We start from the raw sequence: 20,591 nt of genomic DNA, 5'->3' as shown, positions 1-20,591 counted from the left end.
CTGGGGTCAGATGACCCCAGCCAGATGCCTATCCAGACTTCTCTTAAAGACCCCCAAGGTAGGGGAGAGCACCACCTCCCTTGGAAGCCCATTCCAAATTTTGGCCACCCTTACCGTGAAGTTTTTCCTGATATCTAGCCTAAATCTGCTCTCTGTCAGTTTGTGACCATTGCTCCTTGCTACCCCAAGGTGAACAGAGCATCTCCAATCCCTTGCTGCGTCCCCCTGATGAATTTGTAGGCGGCCACTTGCCCACTTGCGGAGGCTGAAGAGGTCCAGGTCCCTCAGTCTCTCCTCACAGGGCTTGTCCTGTAAGCCCCTGACCATAAGAGTGGCTCTCCTCTGGACCCACTCGAGTCTATCAACATCTTTCTTGAAGTGTGTCACCCAAAACTAACTGCGGTCTGATCAGCATCTGACCCTAGCATCTATGAGTGTTTAAAATAGGTAGATTATTATGTTGAATGTTAACAGGTATGTATTGAAGCTTTGCAGTTAAAAAGATCTTATTTAAGCAGATGCTATATGCAGAAGCAGATGAGCAAAGGAGAAGCACACAACCCATATTATACAAAATAAGTGAATTAAATATGAATTCTATTGGGCACAAATTAAACTAATAATCAAAGCAAGAGATATGCTATTTGAAACAGAAAGGAGTTTCACTCATTTGGTCCAGGACCAAATGAGAACACATACAGTGTGCAAGAGAAAACCAATATTTGTAATCAAGAATAGTAAGAAACCAGTAATGTTGAAATAATACCACAAATGATGGAAATATATTTTTCAGTTTTGTTCTGCAACTGCCAGTTAAAGAAACAATGAGCCTGATTATATGCTACTGCGTATGCGGTCCCTTTCTACATTGATGGGATACGTTCATGTAAGTGTGTAGGACACAGTTTGGCCAATTGCCTTGATTCTTCAGGAAGCCAGCTGCAAATGGCTGCATATTAAGGAGGAATGAAAAGCTGTAACATAGAGAACCAAATGCCCTTCAGTTAGGACAAGTAAGTTAATCACTGAACTTTTTAGATTTCTTTTTCTGAACACTCTTGACAACTTGTGTATAAAGCACTATCTGCTTGAACTGAATAAACTTTGAGCAAACACAGTCAGTGACATCACTGTTAATATCCACTATCATCCTAGAGAGTGATCCAGCAAAGCACAAATCGTGTTTCATTTGAAATATGTGAATATTCTCAATGACTGAAGTGGGGCTGCTCACATGTGTAATGTTATCACACACTTCAGTGATTTGCTGGATAAAAACATTTAGTTTGTTCTGCTTTGATATTTCTTGAAATTTGTATGAAATTATATAAAGTACATTCATATCAGAATTATAAAGGCAGGCAGGCCTTTCACCACAATACAGTGCAATACAATATAGGTATGTGGGACTAGATGCATAATTACAGTGATTCTGACCACAAAAAGAATTTCAGTTTTGAGTTTTAGAGTCTTTTCCCTTTTATGAGCTGACAGAGGCTAGAAGAGTAGCAAAGGTAATCAATAAATTTAGGCTGGCCAGATATGACAAGACTGGACACAAATACAAATTATCACACAGTTAACTGGTTAATCACTAAATTTACACCAGCCAAACATGCTAAGTAATTATCACACAATAAAAATGACTATCCAGATATGCAAAGAGCCAACCAGCTATGAAGTTAGTGCTTGAAAATGTATAATAACTCTATAACTGGTTTCTGTCCAGCTTTAATTCGAACCTGTAGCAGGGTCCTTTAAAAGCAAAGAATTTTAGCCTGCAGGGTCATGTCCAGACTAGTGTAGCCATGTGTATGTGGCACCACACACATCTGCAGTGCCAAGTACCACACATTTAGATGTTCTTTGCGCTGTAAGGGCATGCTGCCTATGCATGCACTGCTCTGCTTTTTTTCCGTGTTTTTTTTTTACCCCTGTATATCCAGGGGTCAAAAAAAACAGCAGAAAAAAAAAAGCAGAGGAAGCAGCACACGCACAGACAGCACACACTGCTCAAAAGTGGAGCCGGGCCACCCAGAGTCATGCTCTGACTGCTGGCCAGGCTCCGTGTGGCAGAATTGCCGCTGCTGCAGCCCCAGGAAGCCCCCAAGGACCCCAGGTAAAGCTGCTGAGGCTAGCCCAGTGCTGGCCCCAGGTCCCCCTACCCCACCCAGGGTAACTTGCCACACACCAAGGTGCGCATGGTACAGGTATTCCCTGGAGACAAGCAGCGCCAGCTCAAGGTGCACCACCGCTACTTGTCCCCAGGGAACTAAACATCCATACTTGTCTGAACACACCCCAGAAGTCCATAACTTGATCAAATTCTCCAAACAAATAGGAGCACCATACCATATAAATTCATACTGAATGGTCGTTATTCTCTCTTGGAAATGCTTATTTTTTCAGGGTGTTGCCAAGAATACTTAAATTTTTAAGAATTAAATAACAGCAGAAAATTATATGAGAAACCTTACCCATTTCAAATTCCCCAATTGACAGCACTCACATTTCTGCACTGTTTAATACAGCAGACTCTGGTCTCATGCTTTTTACACTGATACAGAGTTCTTGAATTCCATACACCCTGGTGTTAAACCTGCAGAAATTAACAACTGATTCTGCTGCCACTATGCTCTCCCAATTATTTAAAAACCTTGAAATATGCACTCTTGGAAATACTACAAAACTGAATTATTTTGGAGAAAAGAGTCTTGAAATACTAAACTATATATATATATTATATACTAAATTATATATAAAAATTAACATTTTTATATTTCAAGGTTTATACACAAACATATGTGTATAGGTGTGTATATATATATTAAAATGTACTTTATTTTCTCCTTCTTCAGTGTCTTGATTACAAATATCCATAAGTGTCTAAAATAAAAAATAATCATCAAACACTGAATACAATTATATATCCTTGTAAAGAAAGAGCCTGATTTTTTCCACTTTAAATTACATCTACACAGTAAATTTTCACCACAGATATTTATATTGCAAGCTGCCTTTTTATTCTATGTAGGGCTTTTTTTCTCATGTCCCATTCAGTACCTGTATTGTAGCTCACGTGCAAAACTTTAGAAAGTCTGAGAAGTCCATGTACTACTTTTTGCTTATTTGAGCCTAATTAGTCATCTATTCGAGTAAATTGAAAAGGCTCCTAGTGGCTTCAGTAAGTGTTGGACTACACATTTTTACTGCAGCATCAGTGGTACATCATAATGAATAAATAATTGATATTTGATATTTCTATCTACGTAAGGTATTTTCTAATTCAGAAGTGTTCAGCAAGTTGGTGTTGCAAAAGTGTAATGTGTAGAAAGAGTGGCCTAGGTTAGATGAGTAGGGAACAGAACACATGTTTGCCGTTTGGTCAGTGGGGGTGGGGGGCGGGGCAGGGGGAGGATGCACACAGGCTGCCTGCACTGGCCAAGGCCAGCAAGTTGAGGGTGCTCCTCCACACCTCTGCATGCCCTGTGAGCTCCCTGGGCTGCTGGAAACTGCCAAGCTCAGCTGAGCACCTGGGCCACCCCTGATTGGGTGCCACATATGGGCAAGCATACCCCCAACCTCCTACGACTTCACTGTGGACCTTCCTCCACGCCCTAGACTTCCAGAAAGGCCCCAGTAAGCGCCCTCCATTGTGAGTTCACGTGCATCCGTATCCCAGCCTGTCCCAGGCCTGCACCCTGCCATGGCATCCCATGTCCCACGCCATGCCAGACCCAGGAGCTGCAGCGTGTCCTACTTGTCACCCTTTATGACTTGTGCCAGAGGCTATGGGACATCATGCACACCCACCTAGACATGACCCAGCAGCTAGTTGCCATGACATGTGGCTTCATGCCCCAGAGCCAGCAGCTAGATGTCCTGCATGGGGCTACATACCACACCCTGTCACCTCACTGACAAGGATGAGGCCACCCAGGACCTCATGGACCTGGGGTGCTCTGGCACCACCTCCAGACCATCAAGTGCCAGTTCTGGGAGCAGATTGTTCTGAGTATCTGGGACAACTACCTGTGGGTCTGGACTCTCTGCATGCGGCAAGCCACTTTCATGGACAGTGTCACCCAGCTGTCCCACCACATTGCGACCAAGACATCAGCATGCAGTCATCCCTCACTCCAGAGAAGCAAGTGGCCATTGCCATTACAAAGATGGCCACCCCCAGCAGTTACTGCTATGTTGCAAACCAGTTCGGCAAGACTATGACCATCCAGGCAAGACTATGACCATCCAGGAAATGTTCTGGCCAACCACTTCATCTGCCTCCTTAACATGCAGGATGTGGTTGCCAGCTTCTGCCACATGGACTTCCCAACTGCATAAGGGCTATGCTTGGCACCCACATCCCCATCCTATGCCCAGCCCAGGCCACACAGGCATTCATGCCTCCATTTTTTTGAGCAGGGACCGGGGCATCTCCCCCACCGGGATCCCCAACGGACCCAGGGGAGGCACTGCCAGGCCCAGGGTCAGTGAGGACCTAGTCAGGGAACTTCTCGTGGGACTAGACATGTTCAGGCAGGTCCTGACAATCTCCACCCCAAAGCGCTGAGGGAATTAGCAGAGATCATTGTGGGACCCCTGGCACAGCTTTACGAGCACTTATGGTGCTCTGGTGAGGTGCCCGATGACTGGAAAAGGGCCAATGTGATCCCCATTTTCAAAAACAGGAGGAAGGAGAACCCAGGAAACTACAGGCCTGTTCGTTTTATCACGGTCCTAGGGAAGCTCTTTGAGAAAATTATCCAGGAGCACATCTGCGAGGGACCAGCAGGGGAGATCATGCTTAGGGGCAACCGACATGGGTTTATTCGAGGCAGGTCCTGTCAGACCACCTGGTGGCCTTCTACAACCAGGTCACAAAATCCTTGGACGCAGGTGTCACGGTGGACATAGTCTTTCTGGACTTTAGGAAGGCCTTCAACACTGTCTCTCACCCCATTCTCATTAAGACATTAAGCGACTGTGGCGTTGATGGCTACACAGTTAGATGGGTCGCAAATTGGATGGAGGGCCACACCCAGAGAGTGATGGTGGATGGGTTTTTTTCAGCCTGGAGGTATGTGGGCATTGGGGTCCCCCAGAGCTCAGTCCTCAGGCCCACACTGTTAAACATCTTCATCAGCGACTTGGACAACAGGGTGAAAAGTACCTTGTTCAAATTCACAGAAGACACTAAGATGTTGGGAGAAGTGGGCGTGCTGGAGGAGAGGGACAGGCTGCAACTAGATCTGGACAGGTTACAGGGGTGGGCGGATGAGAACAGGATGGGTTTCAATACAGACAAGTGCAAGGTATTGCACCTGGGGAGGAAGAACCAGCAGCATACCTACAGGCTGGGGAACTCCCTTCTCATCAGTGCAGAGGCAGAAAAGGATCTTGGAGTCATTATTGATTCCAAAATAAACATGGGCCGACAGTGTGGGGACGCGGTTAAGAAGGTTAACCGCACCCTGTCATGCATCCACAGATGCATCACGAGCAGGTCCAAGGAGGTGATCCGCCCCCTCTATGCGACACTGGTCAGGCCGCAGTTAGAGGACTGCATCCAGTTCTGGGCGCCGCACTTCAGGAGGGATGTGGCCAGCATCGAGAGATTCCAGAGGAGGGCCACTCGCATGATCAGGGGGCAGCAGGGCAGGCCCTATGAGCAGAGGCTACGGGACCTGAACCTGTTCAGCCTCCACAAGAGAAGGCTGAGAGGGGATTTGATGGCCACTTATAAGCTTGCCAAGGGTGACCAGCAGGCAATGGGAGAGTCCCTGTTCTCCCGAGTACTACCGGGAGTAACAAGGAATAATGGCCATACATTGACTGAGAGTAGATTCAGGCTAGATATCAGGAGGCACTACTTCACAGTCAGGGTGGCAAGGATCTGGAACCAACTTCCAAGGGAGGTGGTACTTGCTCCTACCCTGAGGGTCTTCAGAAGGAGGCTAGATAATCACCTAGCCGGGTTTGTTTTACCCAGCATTCTTTCCTGCCCATGGCAGGGGATCGGACTTGATGATCTACTTAGATCCCTTCTGACCCTACCAACTATGAAACTATGACCCACAGCCACTTGGCCCTGGCCCTCGGGTCCCAGTCTCCCCCTTCAGGGACCCTGGGCCCATGACCCTTGGCCACACCTGGGGTTTATGTCACCCAGCAGGACCAAGCCCAGGGGCTACCTATCCCCACCAAGGCTGTGCCACTCCCCCACAGTGGGACCCAGGCCAGTAGAGGGGCCGCAGGGAGTGGAAGAGTTCCCCCACACACTTTCTGACTGGTGGATGGTGTTGGGGCTGGCAGGCTCTGTTGCCAGATGCAGTCCCAGCAACAGCCAGACCCAGTGGGCTGGTGGGCTGTGCTTTTCATCCCAGTTTCAAGCACTGCTGTGCTCCTGCAGGACTGTCCTGTCTGTGTACACAGAGCACACCCTGGCCCCCACCGCCTACACCTTCTTCTGTCTGCCTGTTTGTCAGTACGGCTCTGGGCCATGCATGCGTAGTTGGCCTGGAGCGTTACAGACAGACACACAGCCAGAAGTACCACAGCTTATTATAGATTATAATAATATAGTTCTTATTATATTAGAATTTTTCACTTTAACAGCTTTGCCATATTCTTTCTTTCCAAAAACTGCGCTCAGAATATCACTTTTGGCAGATATAAGTGCTGAGGTTTAGATCTGGTAAGTGTTGCTTTAAATTAGCTTTGTACATCTTAGATAAAAAGATACAGGTCTGCACATAAATCAGATAAAGCAATTCCTATTAAAAAGTAAAAAGCCTTGAGGTTTCCACATCTGCATTCTGTTTGGGAATCAAAACTGAAAAGACTGAAATTCTCAAACATAGCGTGCGGGCCGGGAGCAACCCGAGCCCTTTTCGCGCTGCACGCGGGCTGTGGCCAGCAGCCCGGGCACGCCGGGTCGGAGAGGGAAGGCCGTCGAGCTGGAATTAGGCACAGACACGTATCGGTAGTTTAAAAGATTGTTTACTTACACCGAGATGGCAGTGGTGCAGGCTGAAAACTTGCTTAAGTTGCGGTTACAGACAGGAAAGAAAAGAGGCAGACAAGAGTTCTAGACTCATGAACTCTAGCCCAATCCGGCTGAAGGCTCTGAACATGCGAGCCCGTCGTGTCAGCCGAAGAAAATACTCGTCTGGAAGAGCTCTGAATAAACTCACACGAAGTTTGCTAGGCTCCGTGGGTCCTTCTGCTCACTCATCCACACGAAGTTTGCTAGGCTCTGTGGGTTCGGTTCTTTTGCGCACGGGAAGGGATACGTCTAGGAATCTATCGGCGACGGGGAGAGGCTAGAGGTTGATCAGACCTCTGTTGCCTACTTGAAATGCGCTGGGTCTGCAAGGATCCGCAGCACTTAGAGATCTTCACACAGCGTGAAGTCTCCTCCTCCCTTGTTCGTGGAGTCCTCCAACTTGGGCGGAAATCACTCAAGCCTCTTATACGGCTAGCAAGCCAATCACTAGCCGCCACGTGTGAATAATTTAGAACTGGCCAATAATGGGACTCGAATTAGCATACAAATGGCGGGAACTCTTTGCAACGAGCATTTCTGTGCTGCAACAAAGAAATGCACCCTGCAAAGAAAGCTTCAAATTGGCGGGAAATTCTCCCTTGCACCGGGGTTCTCTTTTGCAGCAGAAAACAACACCGTGCAAGGAAGCTGTAATTTAGCGGGGACAATTTAGCAGTGCCGAAGCACACAAAAACAAAAATCACACCCTTTGGGTCGTGACACATAGCTGTTAACACTTCATAGAGATTGAGGTCATGAGGGACTATTAGATCATCTAGTATTACCTCCTGTATATCACAAGCTGTAGAATTTTACACCCAAGTACTTTTATACTGAGTTCAGTAAGCTTAGGTAGACTTTCATTCCAGAGACTTAAGATTTGGGTGCCATTGGCATAGAAAAGTAGAAACTGTTATGCTACCAATGCCCACAGAATGGACTGCCCAATGATCCCTACAGGCATACTATAATCTATGCCCATTGGTAAATGCCAGTCTGTCTTGGGAGAGAATTTCTTCCTGAGGGTTTAAGATCTGGCCATCCTGTTGAACCAGAGCATGTGTCTTTCTCACACCAGCTAAGTAACTGAGACATGTTGCTTTGTCACCTTTGTACTATCTCAAACCCCAATCCAGTCCCTCTTTAACTGTGGCTACTCTTTGATGCTACAGCAGATGGAAAAAAAACCCAGTCCATTTGGCCATTTGTGTACAGCTGGAATAAAAAGTTCCTTCCTGATTCTAGAAGGCAACTGGTTGCAGCTCTGAAGCATAAGACTTGATTACAGTGGTCATCTTAATGCAAAGCTTCAAGCGTTAAGAAACAACAGAGAGTAATGCAGGTAATCCTATTCTCCCTCAAGTTTGCAAAGGAAGAAAATGAACTGGGACATTTATAGATGAATAGACTTCAAGGTGAGAGGGACCACCATCACTATCTAATCCAATGTACCCTGTGAATTAAGCCACAGAATTTCTCCCAGAAGCTGGATAAAGCATATAATTTAAAAAGATAATTAATCTGGCTTTAGTTTTCATAGGTGCATCCTGATGAATGTGCATGTGCAGGCAGGAGCATGCATTTCCCGAAGGACCAAGAGCAGCGGCATGGGGTAGGGGAGGCTGGGACCTGTGCTGGCTCCAGCAGCCTTAACTAGGGTCCAGTGGCACCAAGTCAGTTGCTCAGAGCCTGGCCAGCAGCCACAGTATGGCTCTGGCTGGTCAGGCTCCAGTTTCTGGCAGCACACACTGTTGCCACATGTACCACACCATTTTAGTGGCTGTTTTTTCTGACAGCAGGATTTTTCAGTGCTACCCCCCGCCTCCCCCCGCTGCACTGCAAATTAGCAGCGCAATACATGGCTGCACACGTGCTGCATGCAGTTTGTGGCACCTCAAATTACTTTGAAGCTCCACAAACCACACGTGTGCACTTGTGGGGATGTGCCTCACAGGATGCCACCTCTTTGTTATATTGTTCCAATGTAAGACTACTCTTGTTGCTAGAAAATGTGATAAAATCTATAGACTCTGAGCCAAGTACTGTAACCATATTGGCTACATCCAAAAGACTTGGTAGATGTGTAAAAGGAAAGAAGAACGTTCTTGTGGGAATCATAAGCTACAAGTTCAAATTCTGACTCTACTATAAACTTTCTTTATGGGTGCATTATTGGCTGAAGCAACACAGATATGAATGAATCAATGTTAGAATGGCAGGTGGTTTCGTATGGGATTCTATAGGGGCCTGTTCTGAGTCCAGTGCTGTTTATCATTTTTATTAATGACTTTGATGCTGGAATGGAGTGTTTCTTCATTAAGATTGTAGATTTCACAAAACTAGGAGGATTTGCAGAGGCTTAAGTTGGTATGACTAGAATTGAAAAGGAACTTGATTAGTTGTAGAACTGGGGTAGATAACAAAATGAGCTCAACGAAACACATATAAACGTACTGCATTATGTAATGTAAGGTGCTAAATCTAAGGCTAAATACAGACAGTCAAAAAGCCCGAGGCTGAAGTGATTCAGTCTTTGCAGGTTAGTCTAAGCTGCAGAAATTAAACCGAGAAACAACTGGACACACATTTACTTTTGATTCAGGAAATGCAGCCACATGCCTGCAGTGGCTCAGGCCAGATGCCAGGGGGCATTAGAGCACAGCTCTCTGACATAGCCAGCATGAGCTGTGTGTTCACTTCCTCTTCCTACTGCCCCTGAGGTCTCTAGTATTTGTAGTCTAGACTCACAACAGCAGGACTCTTGCTGCTTCCAGGCACAGGTAGGAGCTGCTTCCACGTGCCTCTGGGATTTGTAGTCCATAGTTGTAGCCAGCAGTGAATCTGATCGGGGGAAGAGGTGTTTAACCCTCCTCCCTAGCCCCAGACCCCAGCTGAGGTTTGCCAGGATAGCCCCCATCACTCCCCCAACCCTTCTCCGCTGGAGCAGGCAGCACAGCACAGGCCAGCCCAGGGCTAGAAAGCATGCTGGAATGCTTGGTGACTGTGACTTAACTTGAACCAGGAAGGGTTCTGGGACAGAAGTTTCATAAATTGCTTTGACCCAAAGCAGTTAAGTTTGCTACCACATTCAACCAGTTTTATCTTAAACCAGTTTCAGCCATTTTGAAACTGGTTTATGTGCACTGAGTTCTGTTCTGTTGCAGGTTTAAACCAGTTTCTGATGAGTGATAACTTAAACTGGTTTATGTGTAAATTCTATCCCTAGCCTCAGAAAGAAAAAAACAAAAAGCACAAATATAGACTGATGCATAATTGACTAGATATTAATGTTGCTGAGAAGAAGAAGGTTTTGGTACATCACAGACTCAACATGAGTCAGCAATATGATGCAATCACACACAAAAAAGGCAAATGTAATTTTGGATTGCATTAACAGGATTATAGAATGCAAGACACAGGAAATGACAGTACCGTTCTACTCAGCTCTGGTATACCTCAACTGGAATAGTGCATGCGGTGCTGGGCTCTCCATTTTAGGAAGCATACAGAAAAAATAGAGAGCACCTAGAGGATAGGGGCAAAGATGATAATGCCATAATAAGAAAAATTGAGATTACTAGGTATGTTTAGTTTGGAGAAAAGGAGACTGATGGAGGGCAGGACAGCAGTTTTCAAATATTTAAAAGACTGATATTAAAATGAGAAGGAACAATTGTTCTTCCTCCCTGGAGAGGCCAGGACACAAAGCAATGAGCTTAATTTCAGCAAAACAGATTTAGATCAAATCTTAGAACACGTTTCCTTACTGTCAGAACAGTAGGACAATGAAACACACTGCCTTGGGAAGTTCTTGGCACTTGGGAAGATGTAGAATCTCCTTTATTGGAGCCTTTCAAAAAGAGGCTGGGTAAACACTTAACTGAGGTGGTTTAGGAATAGTGCATTCTGCACCTATGCAGGGTGTGGGACTAGCTGACCCTTAAGATTCTTTCCAACTATATGATTCTATGACTTTGGCCAAATGTCTATCTCTATGCCTCATTCACATGCATAATATAGGAATAATATTTTCTTATATCACAGGGAAGATTAATTCACTACTGATAATGAGGTACTCAGATTCTATCTAGGATGGAGTGGGGTACAAAAGTAGACAGAGAAAACTCTCTTAATCATTTACTTGACTACTATGGATTACATTTTGTCCTATGGGTATCTGTTGCCACCTAGAAGCAGCTCCTACCTATGCCTGGAAGCAGCAAGAGTACTGCTGTTGTGAGTCTAGACTACAAATCCTAGAGACCTCAGGATCTGTTGCCATTTCTCTTCATGGTTCACTCAAGAGCAGAATTCACCTTCTGGAATATCCAAGTGTATAACTCTGTGAACTAAGGCATTTATTTCCCTTTTATAGTTATGAGAAAGAAAGGAGGAATTTCACAAGCAGGATGCTTCTTGGAGTTGTAAATTCTTTATGCTTTTCTTAGGATTATGTACATGTCCATAAAAGAAAACTGTAAGGAGCTTCAGGCAACCAACTAACACCAATTTTCTGCTCATTGTGAAAACAGTCCATAAATCTAATTTTGTAATTAAATAAATTAATTGCATTAAATTAATTTGTAAAAATAATTAGGAATTAATAGAAGTCTATCCAGTAAAAGTAGTATTAACTAGGTGAATCATTAAACTGTTACTTTAACTTTCTTAATATATTTTAATATATTTTATGAACTGGGGAATTATGAGCTATACCAGAAAATATTAGTAATGTTATATTTAAAAAAAGCAATTATCCCCGAGCCTGAAATATATTGTCTGTAGATGTTTCGCTATAGGATATTCAACTACAAGCTATGCACTGCAAATAAATTAACAGGACCTATCTTTATGAACAAACTTTCATAGGCAATAGTTGTCATTGTTTAATAAAATCATAGCTTGTTTTTCATCATTGTGACACTGTTCATTTTTACTTGACTTAGATTTATTCTATTTATAAAAAAAGTCCACTGAAGCGGACCTAACAGAATAGATAATTTAATAAGGCATGACAGATACAATTTTTTCTATTATTCCTCAAACAGGGTGTTGCAGAATTTAATTTTTTAGTTAGGAAAAACAGTTTTTAGTATGGGCTATGAATTTAGCCTTCTTAACATAAACTGAGGCAAAGATGCCTTCACGAACAGACTCTAACACATAACACAAGGTGTGAATGCCTTAGAAAGCAAGAAGGGCCACTGTGTGCAAAAATGAAAAGTAGCAAGAGTTTTCCCTCCACCTACCACCAACTACTTAGTGTTGGAGAAGAGGCTACAGTAGTGAGAGAGCACTAAAAGTGCTATCCAGCTGGACTGTTATACTGAAGGAAAGCATAATCTTTTGTAGGCAACAACTACTTTGTCAGATGTCTCTAAAGTGGCACCCTGTCCTGACTTCTGCCTAACTTTAGACTGATAGTTAACTGCCTCTCTATACTGAAGACAAAAAGATTTTTGTCAGATGAGGCTCTTTTCAACACCTTAAAATAGTTAAGGCCAATACCAATATTTTTTAATTGGACAATTACATAGGCATTGCCATTTTTCATTGCCCAAACTGGCACATTCACAGAAATGCAGAACTCACAGCTCCAAGTGGAGTCAGTAGGCTAAGTACAGACATATGGGGACAGTAGGGGGAGGTTAAATCAGATCAAAATGGCTGCCTGATATCAAGTAAGTCAGCATGAGAGGGCTAGCAGCAGAGTTGGGGGTCCAGCAGGCTGGAGGGGATTGAGGGTCTGCTGGTGGATGGGGAGAGACACAACCCATGAGTGGGGTGGGGTGGGCAGATGTGACCCACAGGTGTGGTGGGGGGACAGGCATAACACACAAGTGGGGAGAATAGGGCCAGCAGGACCCATGGGTGGCATGGGAGGGCACGTGTGACCCATGAGGGGGTGGCAGGGCAGGCGTGACCCGCAGGTGGGGTGGGGTGGGCAGGGCAAGCACAACCCACAGGTGGGGGCGGGCAGGCACAATCTGGTGGTGGGGTAAGGTGGAAGGCACAATCCATGGGTTAGGTGGAGGGGCAAGCACAACCGACCGGTGGGGTGGCCAGGGTCAGCATTACCGGTAGGTGGGATGAGGCGGCAGACGCAACCCATGGGTGAGGTGAGGAGGCAGGTGCAACCCACGAGGAGTGGGGGGGGGCAGGTGCAACCGATAGGTGGGGTGGGCGGGGCAGGCACAACCTGCAAGGAGTGGGGAGGGCAAGCACAACCCACGGGTGTGTTTGGCGGGGCACATGCAACCTTCAGGTGGGATGGAGGAGGTAGGCATGACCCATGACAGGTGGGGGGCAGATATGACCTGTGGGTGTGGTGGTTCCCCCTCAGTGAACCTATACCCCCATTCCTCCCACACCTCCCCCACTGGGATTTACTTGCTCAACTCTGGCAGCAGCAAATGCTGATGAAAGCAGCTGCACCCTGAGTGACTTGTGGGATGGGGGTTGAGAGGGCTGACTAGCTGAGGTGGGAGGGAGCTAGGAGCTGCAGGGGGCAATAAAATAGCCCGGTGCAGGGGTTGCGATGAAAAGAGCAGCCCCGGGGCTGGTGCCAGTGGCTGAATTTTCCCAGTGCCAGGGCTACACAGGGAGTGTGTACAGAAAGTACATGCACCAGTTTGACCTAAATCAAGTAAGTTTAATACTACATAGATCCAGGTTTATATTAAACCAGGTTTTGCAATGTTTACACTGGTTCGTGTGCATGGAACTTCTGTACAGTTACAGGTTTAGACTGATTGCTAGTCACTGGAACCGGATCTGTAAGTGTAAGGCAAGCTAAGTTTAAATTGGGCGGCCATTTTTAACCTGATTTAACCTCCAAAAATGTCTGTATTTGCAGCCCAGGTGCTGCAAATCCTGTTCACATTTAAATATCATTTTCTGCATGTCTTAAGTTGGGCGTGTACAAATAAGGCATTGGCCATTTCTGAAAATGTGTCTGATTTTTTTTTTTTTTTTGAGGAGTCTTGCTTGGAAGGAAATAGGGTGCATGTAGATGTTTCTTCTGAGTTCTATATATCTATAGATACATATATTTATATATATGTATCTATAGATATCTATGTAATAATGTTGTGTGTATATATATTTATACACACACAAAACTTTATTATAATTACACTGAAAACCTAACTAAAGGAAAACTATTTTACTTCTATAAAAATGGAACAGAACATCCTGGTTCTCTGACTAAGACGCATGCTGGATACAAACCAAGCTAACAAATATAGTGGTCAGAGTCATACATACTCTTTACCCCAAGGGCACAATAATACTTATGCAGGCCAGGCAATGAGGGAGTATGATTTTGGAAATGCTTCAGGGGAAGGAGCAGATAAAAAATTCTAGTAAATGAAAAATGAAAAATCAGTTTCATTGCTTTCTTACCTTTCTCAATGTATTGAAAAATTAGATAGGTCTGCAATACATATTACTGACTAAACAGGATATTAAAGGAAATAAAACATTTTATGTGCATCTTCTGGATTATATTTATCAGTATAAAATTTCCATGTAATCCTTAAATTGGGACTTGTTTCCTCCCCCTAGAGAAAGGGAAAAGAGGGCTTTGTTTTCATTTTTAATAACAGTAAGTATTGCTCTAGAGATAGTAGTAACTATTGGTTACAGCCAATCTGACTAAATCTTTTTTATATCTGTTATTTTTAACTTGTCAGTCTACACTAATTGGTAAACTAAGAGCTATGCTTTTTTTCTATTCATGGATTCCTAGCACGAACTATCCACTTACATACTAATGTACTTCTTTTGGTGAAGGTGCTAACTAGGAGAGATACAAAGGAAGAGGTAATTGTGGGGGGAACCCACAACATGAAAAAACAAATAACAACAAAAACAGGTTCATCATGCAGAGATAAAAGAACCTTCTATGAAATATACATCATTTAACTTCTTACATTGAGAACCTCCTAGCCACATCTCAGAAAATGACCATTTTTGTGAATATATTACTGGTGACAAAGGACATTCTGGGCTGAAGTCTGTGCAGGACCTATATTAGCAATAGCATCCATTAACATTTTAAAGATCTTCCTTAGCAGGAGTATCATTAACAGAAGGTAACTTAACATTTGGCCAAAGCACCATAAGAATCTCATCTTCGGAGACTGCACAAGAAGACTGCTCACAGACTGATTCAGAGCATTCCTGGGGTACCTGCCTAAATGTTGTTCATGGCTAACTCTGCCCACTTTGGGAACTGTATTGATCTGCAAGCTTCCAATATGTGAAGGGCTGCCAAAAAGAAACCTTGTCAGCATACAAGTTTTAGTGAGCCTACAAAATCTAGTGACTGTACTACATATTCTTGTACTTTACCAGAGACTAAAACCAAGGAAGGATTTGGGTGCTCAAAGCAGGACTTATACCAGAATTGAGACACTAGGTCCCCATTTGTGACTTCCAGAATGCCTGCTTAGTTGTCATTTGGCCTTGAAAGCACCTAGAGTTCTGTATCTAACTGTCCCCAGAACTTGCCCAAAATGAATCTCAAAAATACGTATACCCAGAAATGCCTGGTCAATAGGCATTCTCAGATGCCACACTCACAGGATTGGACCACCTTTACAAATACTGCTTCTCCATATGTTATCAAGACTGTTAATATAAACTACAAAATCAGGCTGCATAGCAAGGGCTAGAACCCAGTATTCCAGTTACCCCTGTATGAATATCCTAACCACCAAGCCCTATTGTTTGATATCTTCCCTATTGTTTTCACTCCCTAACCTTGTGAATCTTTAACTCTTTGCCACATTTTGGTGCAGTTTCAGTAGGTGGGGTGGAGGATGGTCTCATCACAGCCTACCCACCGGGCTTGTGATTAGGCTACTCTACTGAAAGACATGAATTTGAATCCCTGTAGGTTTACAGGGGATGTAAATCCAGGTTTCCCACTTTCTGGGTGAGTGTTCTAACCACTAAGTTACTAAATAAAAGGTGGGCACCTCTTAGTAGCATTCCAATTTTAATGTTCCCATTTATTGTTGTCTCTGGTTAATCTGAAGTCTAAAATTTAGGAAGGCAGAAGAGACAAATGAAGTAGGCTGTTGGCTCTCAGCCCTTAAAGTGGTGGGCACTGAAGGTGTTCCAACACACAAGGTTATAAATTGCAACGAAAAGTTAACTAGATGATGCTTGTGCAATTTAGAAGAGGAAATAAGCCTGAGAAGCTCTGACAGAAATCACCTACATAAAAGGTTCTCAAAACAATGAGGATGATGCAAATGACTGTCTGAGATAATAGCTAATCCAGGGTATGGACTGAAATTGAGAGATTTGAGGATTAGCATACAAGCATCTTAAGCACCATACCACAAAAAGTGACTGCAACATGGAGAAAAATAAAAGTAGCAGCAATAAAAGTAGCCACTTTGCAGTAATTCAACAGGAAGCTGCAACATGCTTCTGAGGCCACATCTATAGCGTAGTGGTTACTGCACATATATTTAATACTTGTATCAACCGGTTGTGACAAGAGAAGAGGCAACCCAATATGGTTCCCCGTGTCGCTCACCCTAGAACAGATGGAACACACACATGGTGAGCTCGCTTCAGAACATCGGGCTCACAGACTAATTCAGAGTATTCAGCATACCGTTTCTGGAGCAGTGCTGCCCTGCAGACTGGTGGGGAGAAGGAGCAGAGTCCGCTGGCAGAAAGGAGCCAGGACAAGACATGCTGCAGAGAGGCACATAGTGAAAAAGCCCCAGCGGCAGGGCAGTTCAGGCCCTGGATGTGGTAAGGGTGGGATATAAGGAAGGTTGGAACCCCATGAAGAAGCCAAGGTGTGGGATCCAGAGTCACCTGCAGGTAAACTGTCTACCAAGAAGATAAGACCAAGTCATGGCAGCTGAGAAGGAACAGCTACCAGAACACATGGGTGACACACATAAGAACCCACCCTGTCATCACCAGTGAGTAGGGCATCGGCCAAGAAGGGACCCAAGCCCTAAAACACATATCAGTAACACTGATAAAGTTGTATAAACAAATACTAAATAAATGCACAGTAACCTGAGTTACTACGCAGTAGCTCTAGCGAACACCTTTTTAGTGATACTACTGCACAGTAGCCTAATGCTATTGTGCAGTAGTGTCATGTCATAGTATTTGCCATGAGACACTACTGCACAGTAGTATCAGGCTACTGTGCAGTCAGCCCAGTGTAAAGAAACTGAGGAACCCAGGGAATAAGACCATCCTACAGAGGAATGCTTATAACTTTCCTGACCAAAAATAGGTCTACAAAGGGAAGGTGCTCTCACTTAAAAAACATGGCTGTATTGATGCAATGCAACTGGCTACAATACTGTACAGAAAATACTGTCTCAATACTTAAGATATGGTAACAGAATATCTGTCCGTCATTGGAACTCCAGCAGTGCTAAAACAGAGATGTAATGTTTATGGGATTTTAACATGAAAACAAAGTGTGTTGCATGTTTAAAATATGATAGGTAGAGGAGGGGGAGAGAGTATATTGGTATAGGGTAGGGCTTGTCTGCATTTGAAAGTTAAGGCGGATTAACAAAGGCTGGGAATTTAAAGGGCTAGAGCTGTTCCTGAATAATTCCATGTGTTGACACTCTTATTTTAGAATAAGAGTGCCTTGTTCCTGTTTAGCTTGACCTACTTTCCAAGTGTAATTAATCAGGAGCAATGTTATGTGTAGACAACCCTTTAGAGTGGTGCATTCTCTATTGGCCATAGCCATATAGCTGTAGTTCCTGAAATTGCTAATGTAAAATTTTTAAACAGAAAAAGATCGATATTCAGAAAAGGTCTACAGAGAAACAGTGAAAATATAATTAAATACAATTATGTCATTTTTCACCATTTGCCTAAATAAGTTATTTAAATATTTATTTAAACGTTATATTAAGCCTTGAAACAGCATTGGTTCTATTGCTGTAAATAACTGGCTCTACAGCCAGCTGATGCATACCCAGAATTGTATAAGTATCTACTTTTAAAGAGTACGTAACAAGAAGTTATGGCACTTACGTACCAAAAGTCAAATGACTACGGCTTCTTGGCACTTCTGAAAATCAAGACACTTAAATTTCAGATAGAATATTAAATTTAGGTTTGGCATTTCTGGCCAATGCCTATGTAAAATAAAATGTAAAATATTTATTTATAAAATAGTTTTACATAAAATGCACATTGTACTCTCTCTGGCATCATTCATATTTTACACATTTGCATATTTTTACAACTAGCTTGCAAATAGGGAGACATCTGTGATTTCACTTGCAAAACCATTAAGTCTTAATATTAATTTAGAAGTTATACATTTCATGCAGAAATTACTCAGGTTTTATAGCACATTATGCAGGGAATACATAGAAGACCGACCTACAAAGGTTTCATCTCTAGCCTTAAAATCTGTGAATAATAAGCAGGTGTAAATCAGTAGATAGGGATATTATTTTAACATAATAAAAGATTTGAATGGGAGCCCAACTGCCCAACACTATTGATTTGGGATGTGCTTTTGTATGTAGTTATTTACATAAGAAACAGTGCCATGCTGCACAGCTACCGTCTGGTGAGAAATCATTATGATATTTTAGCATATAATAGGCCTAAAACAGAGTGTCAACATGGGGCCCTATATGAGATTTTTGTCTCCCCTAAAAATAAATTATTTTTAAAATGTAGGGATTCTGTTTTATTCCAAACATTCATTATACATTTATTGAAATCTGAAGAAAGCAAAGCTCTAGAATTTAATCTGTCACCTACTCCAACTAGTTGTTCAATATCCTTGCCTAAAGATAATAAATATGCCAAGTTATTAAGCAAGCCAAAGGATTTTAACAACTGGATTTTGAGGCTGTGTTCATATTATTCCTGAAGTACTGACCTATGCAACTGTGTCTTATTTTAGAAAATCTCACAGGGATTAGACAGTCACCATAACAGAATCTTGCTGTGTAATCATGCAGCATGTTGTATAAGCTCTTGAGATCCGCACCACTAACCATCAGCACTTGAAAAAAAATTGACATTTCAACCGAAAAGATGTATATCTTTCTTTTTAGTCATCATCCTTTGAACAATTAAAAACATTTATCTGAGGAATACCTGAAAAATATGCCATTACAGAGGAAATTAATTATTCTACACTGAGTTATTGGTGCCTTCTAATACTAATAATTTATAGAAACAGAAACAGCTATTTCTTGAAAATGGACAAAGATAATATACATTTTTAATTCATAATACCTAGCAATACATTTGTTGTTTGGAAATTAAAGGCTGCTGGAGCTAAAAAACCCTAAAACCAGAGATAACTAAGTTTGAAAATAATTACTGCACATCATAATTTTCGTTTGATAACAGGGATCCAGATGTGATGTCAATATGTCTTTGGTTCCTGGCAGAACTTGTGAGGCTTTTTTCAGTATCTTCATTCCTTTCTTACTGAGGACTGCCAGTCTATTGTTAGAACATTAAGTACTACTCGAAGAATAGTCTTATTTGAGGTATGGCTGGTAATTGAGGAATTCTGCCACTTTATTCACTCAAAGTGCATATTAGGCTATTAGAGTTAGTGAAGAGATGAAGTGCTACCAATATAGTGAAGGCTCCCAACTGTATGTATTACCCCAACCAAAAAATACTGTCAAATATCGTTGCTAGTGACATCAGCTTTAACTTCTTACTCTAGGTTTGTGGCAGGGTAAGTCAGATGCTTAGGGCCTCATTCTCCAGTTTGCTTCATTTTGCTGCTGGAGTAAATGAGGCTGCATGAATTCCAGGGAAAAAAAGTCTGCAAAGGATAAGTGGATCTTTAACAGTACAGGGACTGTGTAACCCCCATGGTGTACAGCTGCCAAAGCAATCAATGTTGGCTAAAAAACAAGTAAAACTAAAAAGCTGGGAGATGGCCAATAAGAAGCAGACTTCTGTTGAAATCCTTCCTGTCAAATACATGGACATAGAGAACTTTAATTTTTAACACTCTCCTGTCTGGCCACTCTGGATAGGTATGTCACATTTTTGAGAGGTCCATATTTCCTTTTTGATCATTTTCTATAATATTTGTATAACTTCATTATTATCAAGGCATTCTCTTTAAAATATAAATACTTGTATACGTTCATTATGTGTATTATAAATTATGAAGATTGGAGAGGTTACAGATTTTGGATACTGAAAATTAAGTAGCCCATAGTATGTAGAGATGTATACTGTGCTCCTTCAGGCAGCTTTTTCTATTGGTTATCCTTTTTTGCTGTGTAAAACACTGATCCTCCTCCACTCAGGTGAACAAGGATGCAAATGGGATGCCTGGTTCATGGCAGAGCTATTCAGCATCCCATGGCATTTGAGTTGGAGGTACTGCTGCCCATTGCTTCCTGTCCAGGGCTTTTGTTCTGATTTGTTTCCAAGAATGTCTTTACTCCTTTTTTTATAGATAAAGGTTCAGCACTGATTCTGAAACCATACCCAGTACTCACTGTACAATACACACCTTTCACCTTCTGTGCAACTG

At 42.9% G+C, this 20,591-nt stretch overlaps 1 protein-coding gene across 5 annotated transcripts in view; it reads right to left on the bottom strand.

Moving 5' to 3' along the window:
- AKAP7 (A-kinase anchoring protein 7) overlaps positions 1 to 20,591 on the bottom strand; it is a 130,899-nt gene that overhangs the window by 46,220 nt on the left and 64,088 nt on the right. Inside the window, exon 7 of one of the 5 annotated variants that reach the window (XM_025212455.1) lies at positions 14,424 to 14,610. The exons of the other annotated variants lie outside the window; for them this stretch is intronic. Within the exon in view, the coding sequence (XP_025068240.1) occupies positions 14,561 to 14,610 (50 nt within the window). The 3' untranslated portion in view covers positions 14,424 to 14,560. Of the gene's footprint in view, positions 1 to 14,423; positions 14,611 to 20,591 lie in introns of those variants that run through there. 5 annotated transcript variants of the gene reach the window in all.

Source organism: Alligator sinensis, unplaced genomic scaffold (assembly GCF_000455745.1).
Source record: "Alligator sinensis unplaced genomic scaffold, ASM45574v1 scaffold824_1, whole genome shotgun sequence".
Lineage (NCBI taxonomy): Eukaryota > Metazoa > Chordata > Crocodylia > Alligatoridae > Alligator > Alligator sinensis.
This window is presented reverse-complemented; position numbering and strand designations above follow the sequence as displayed.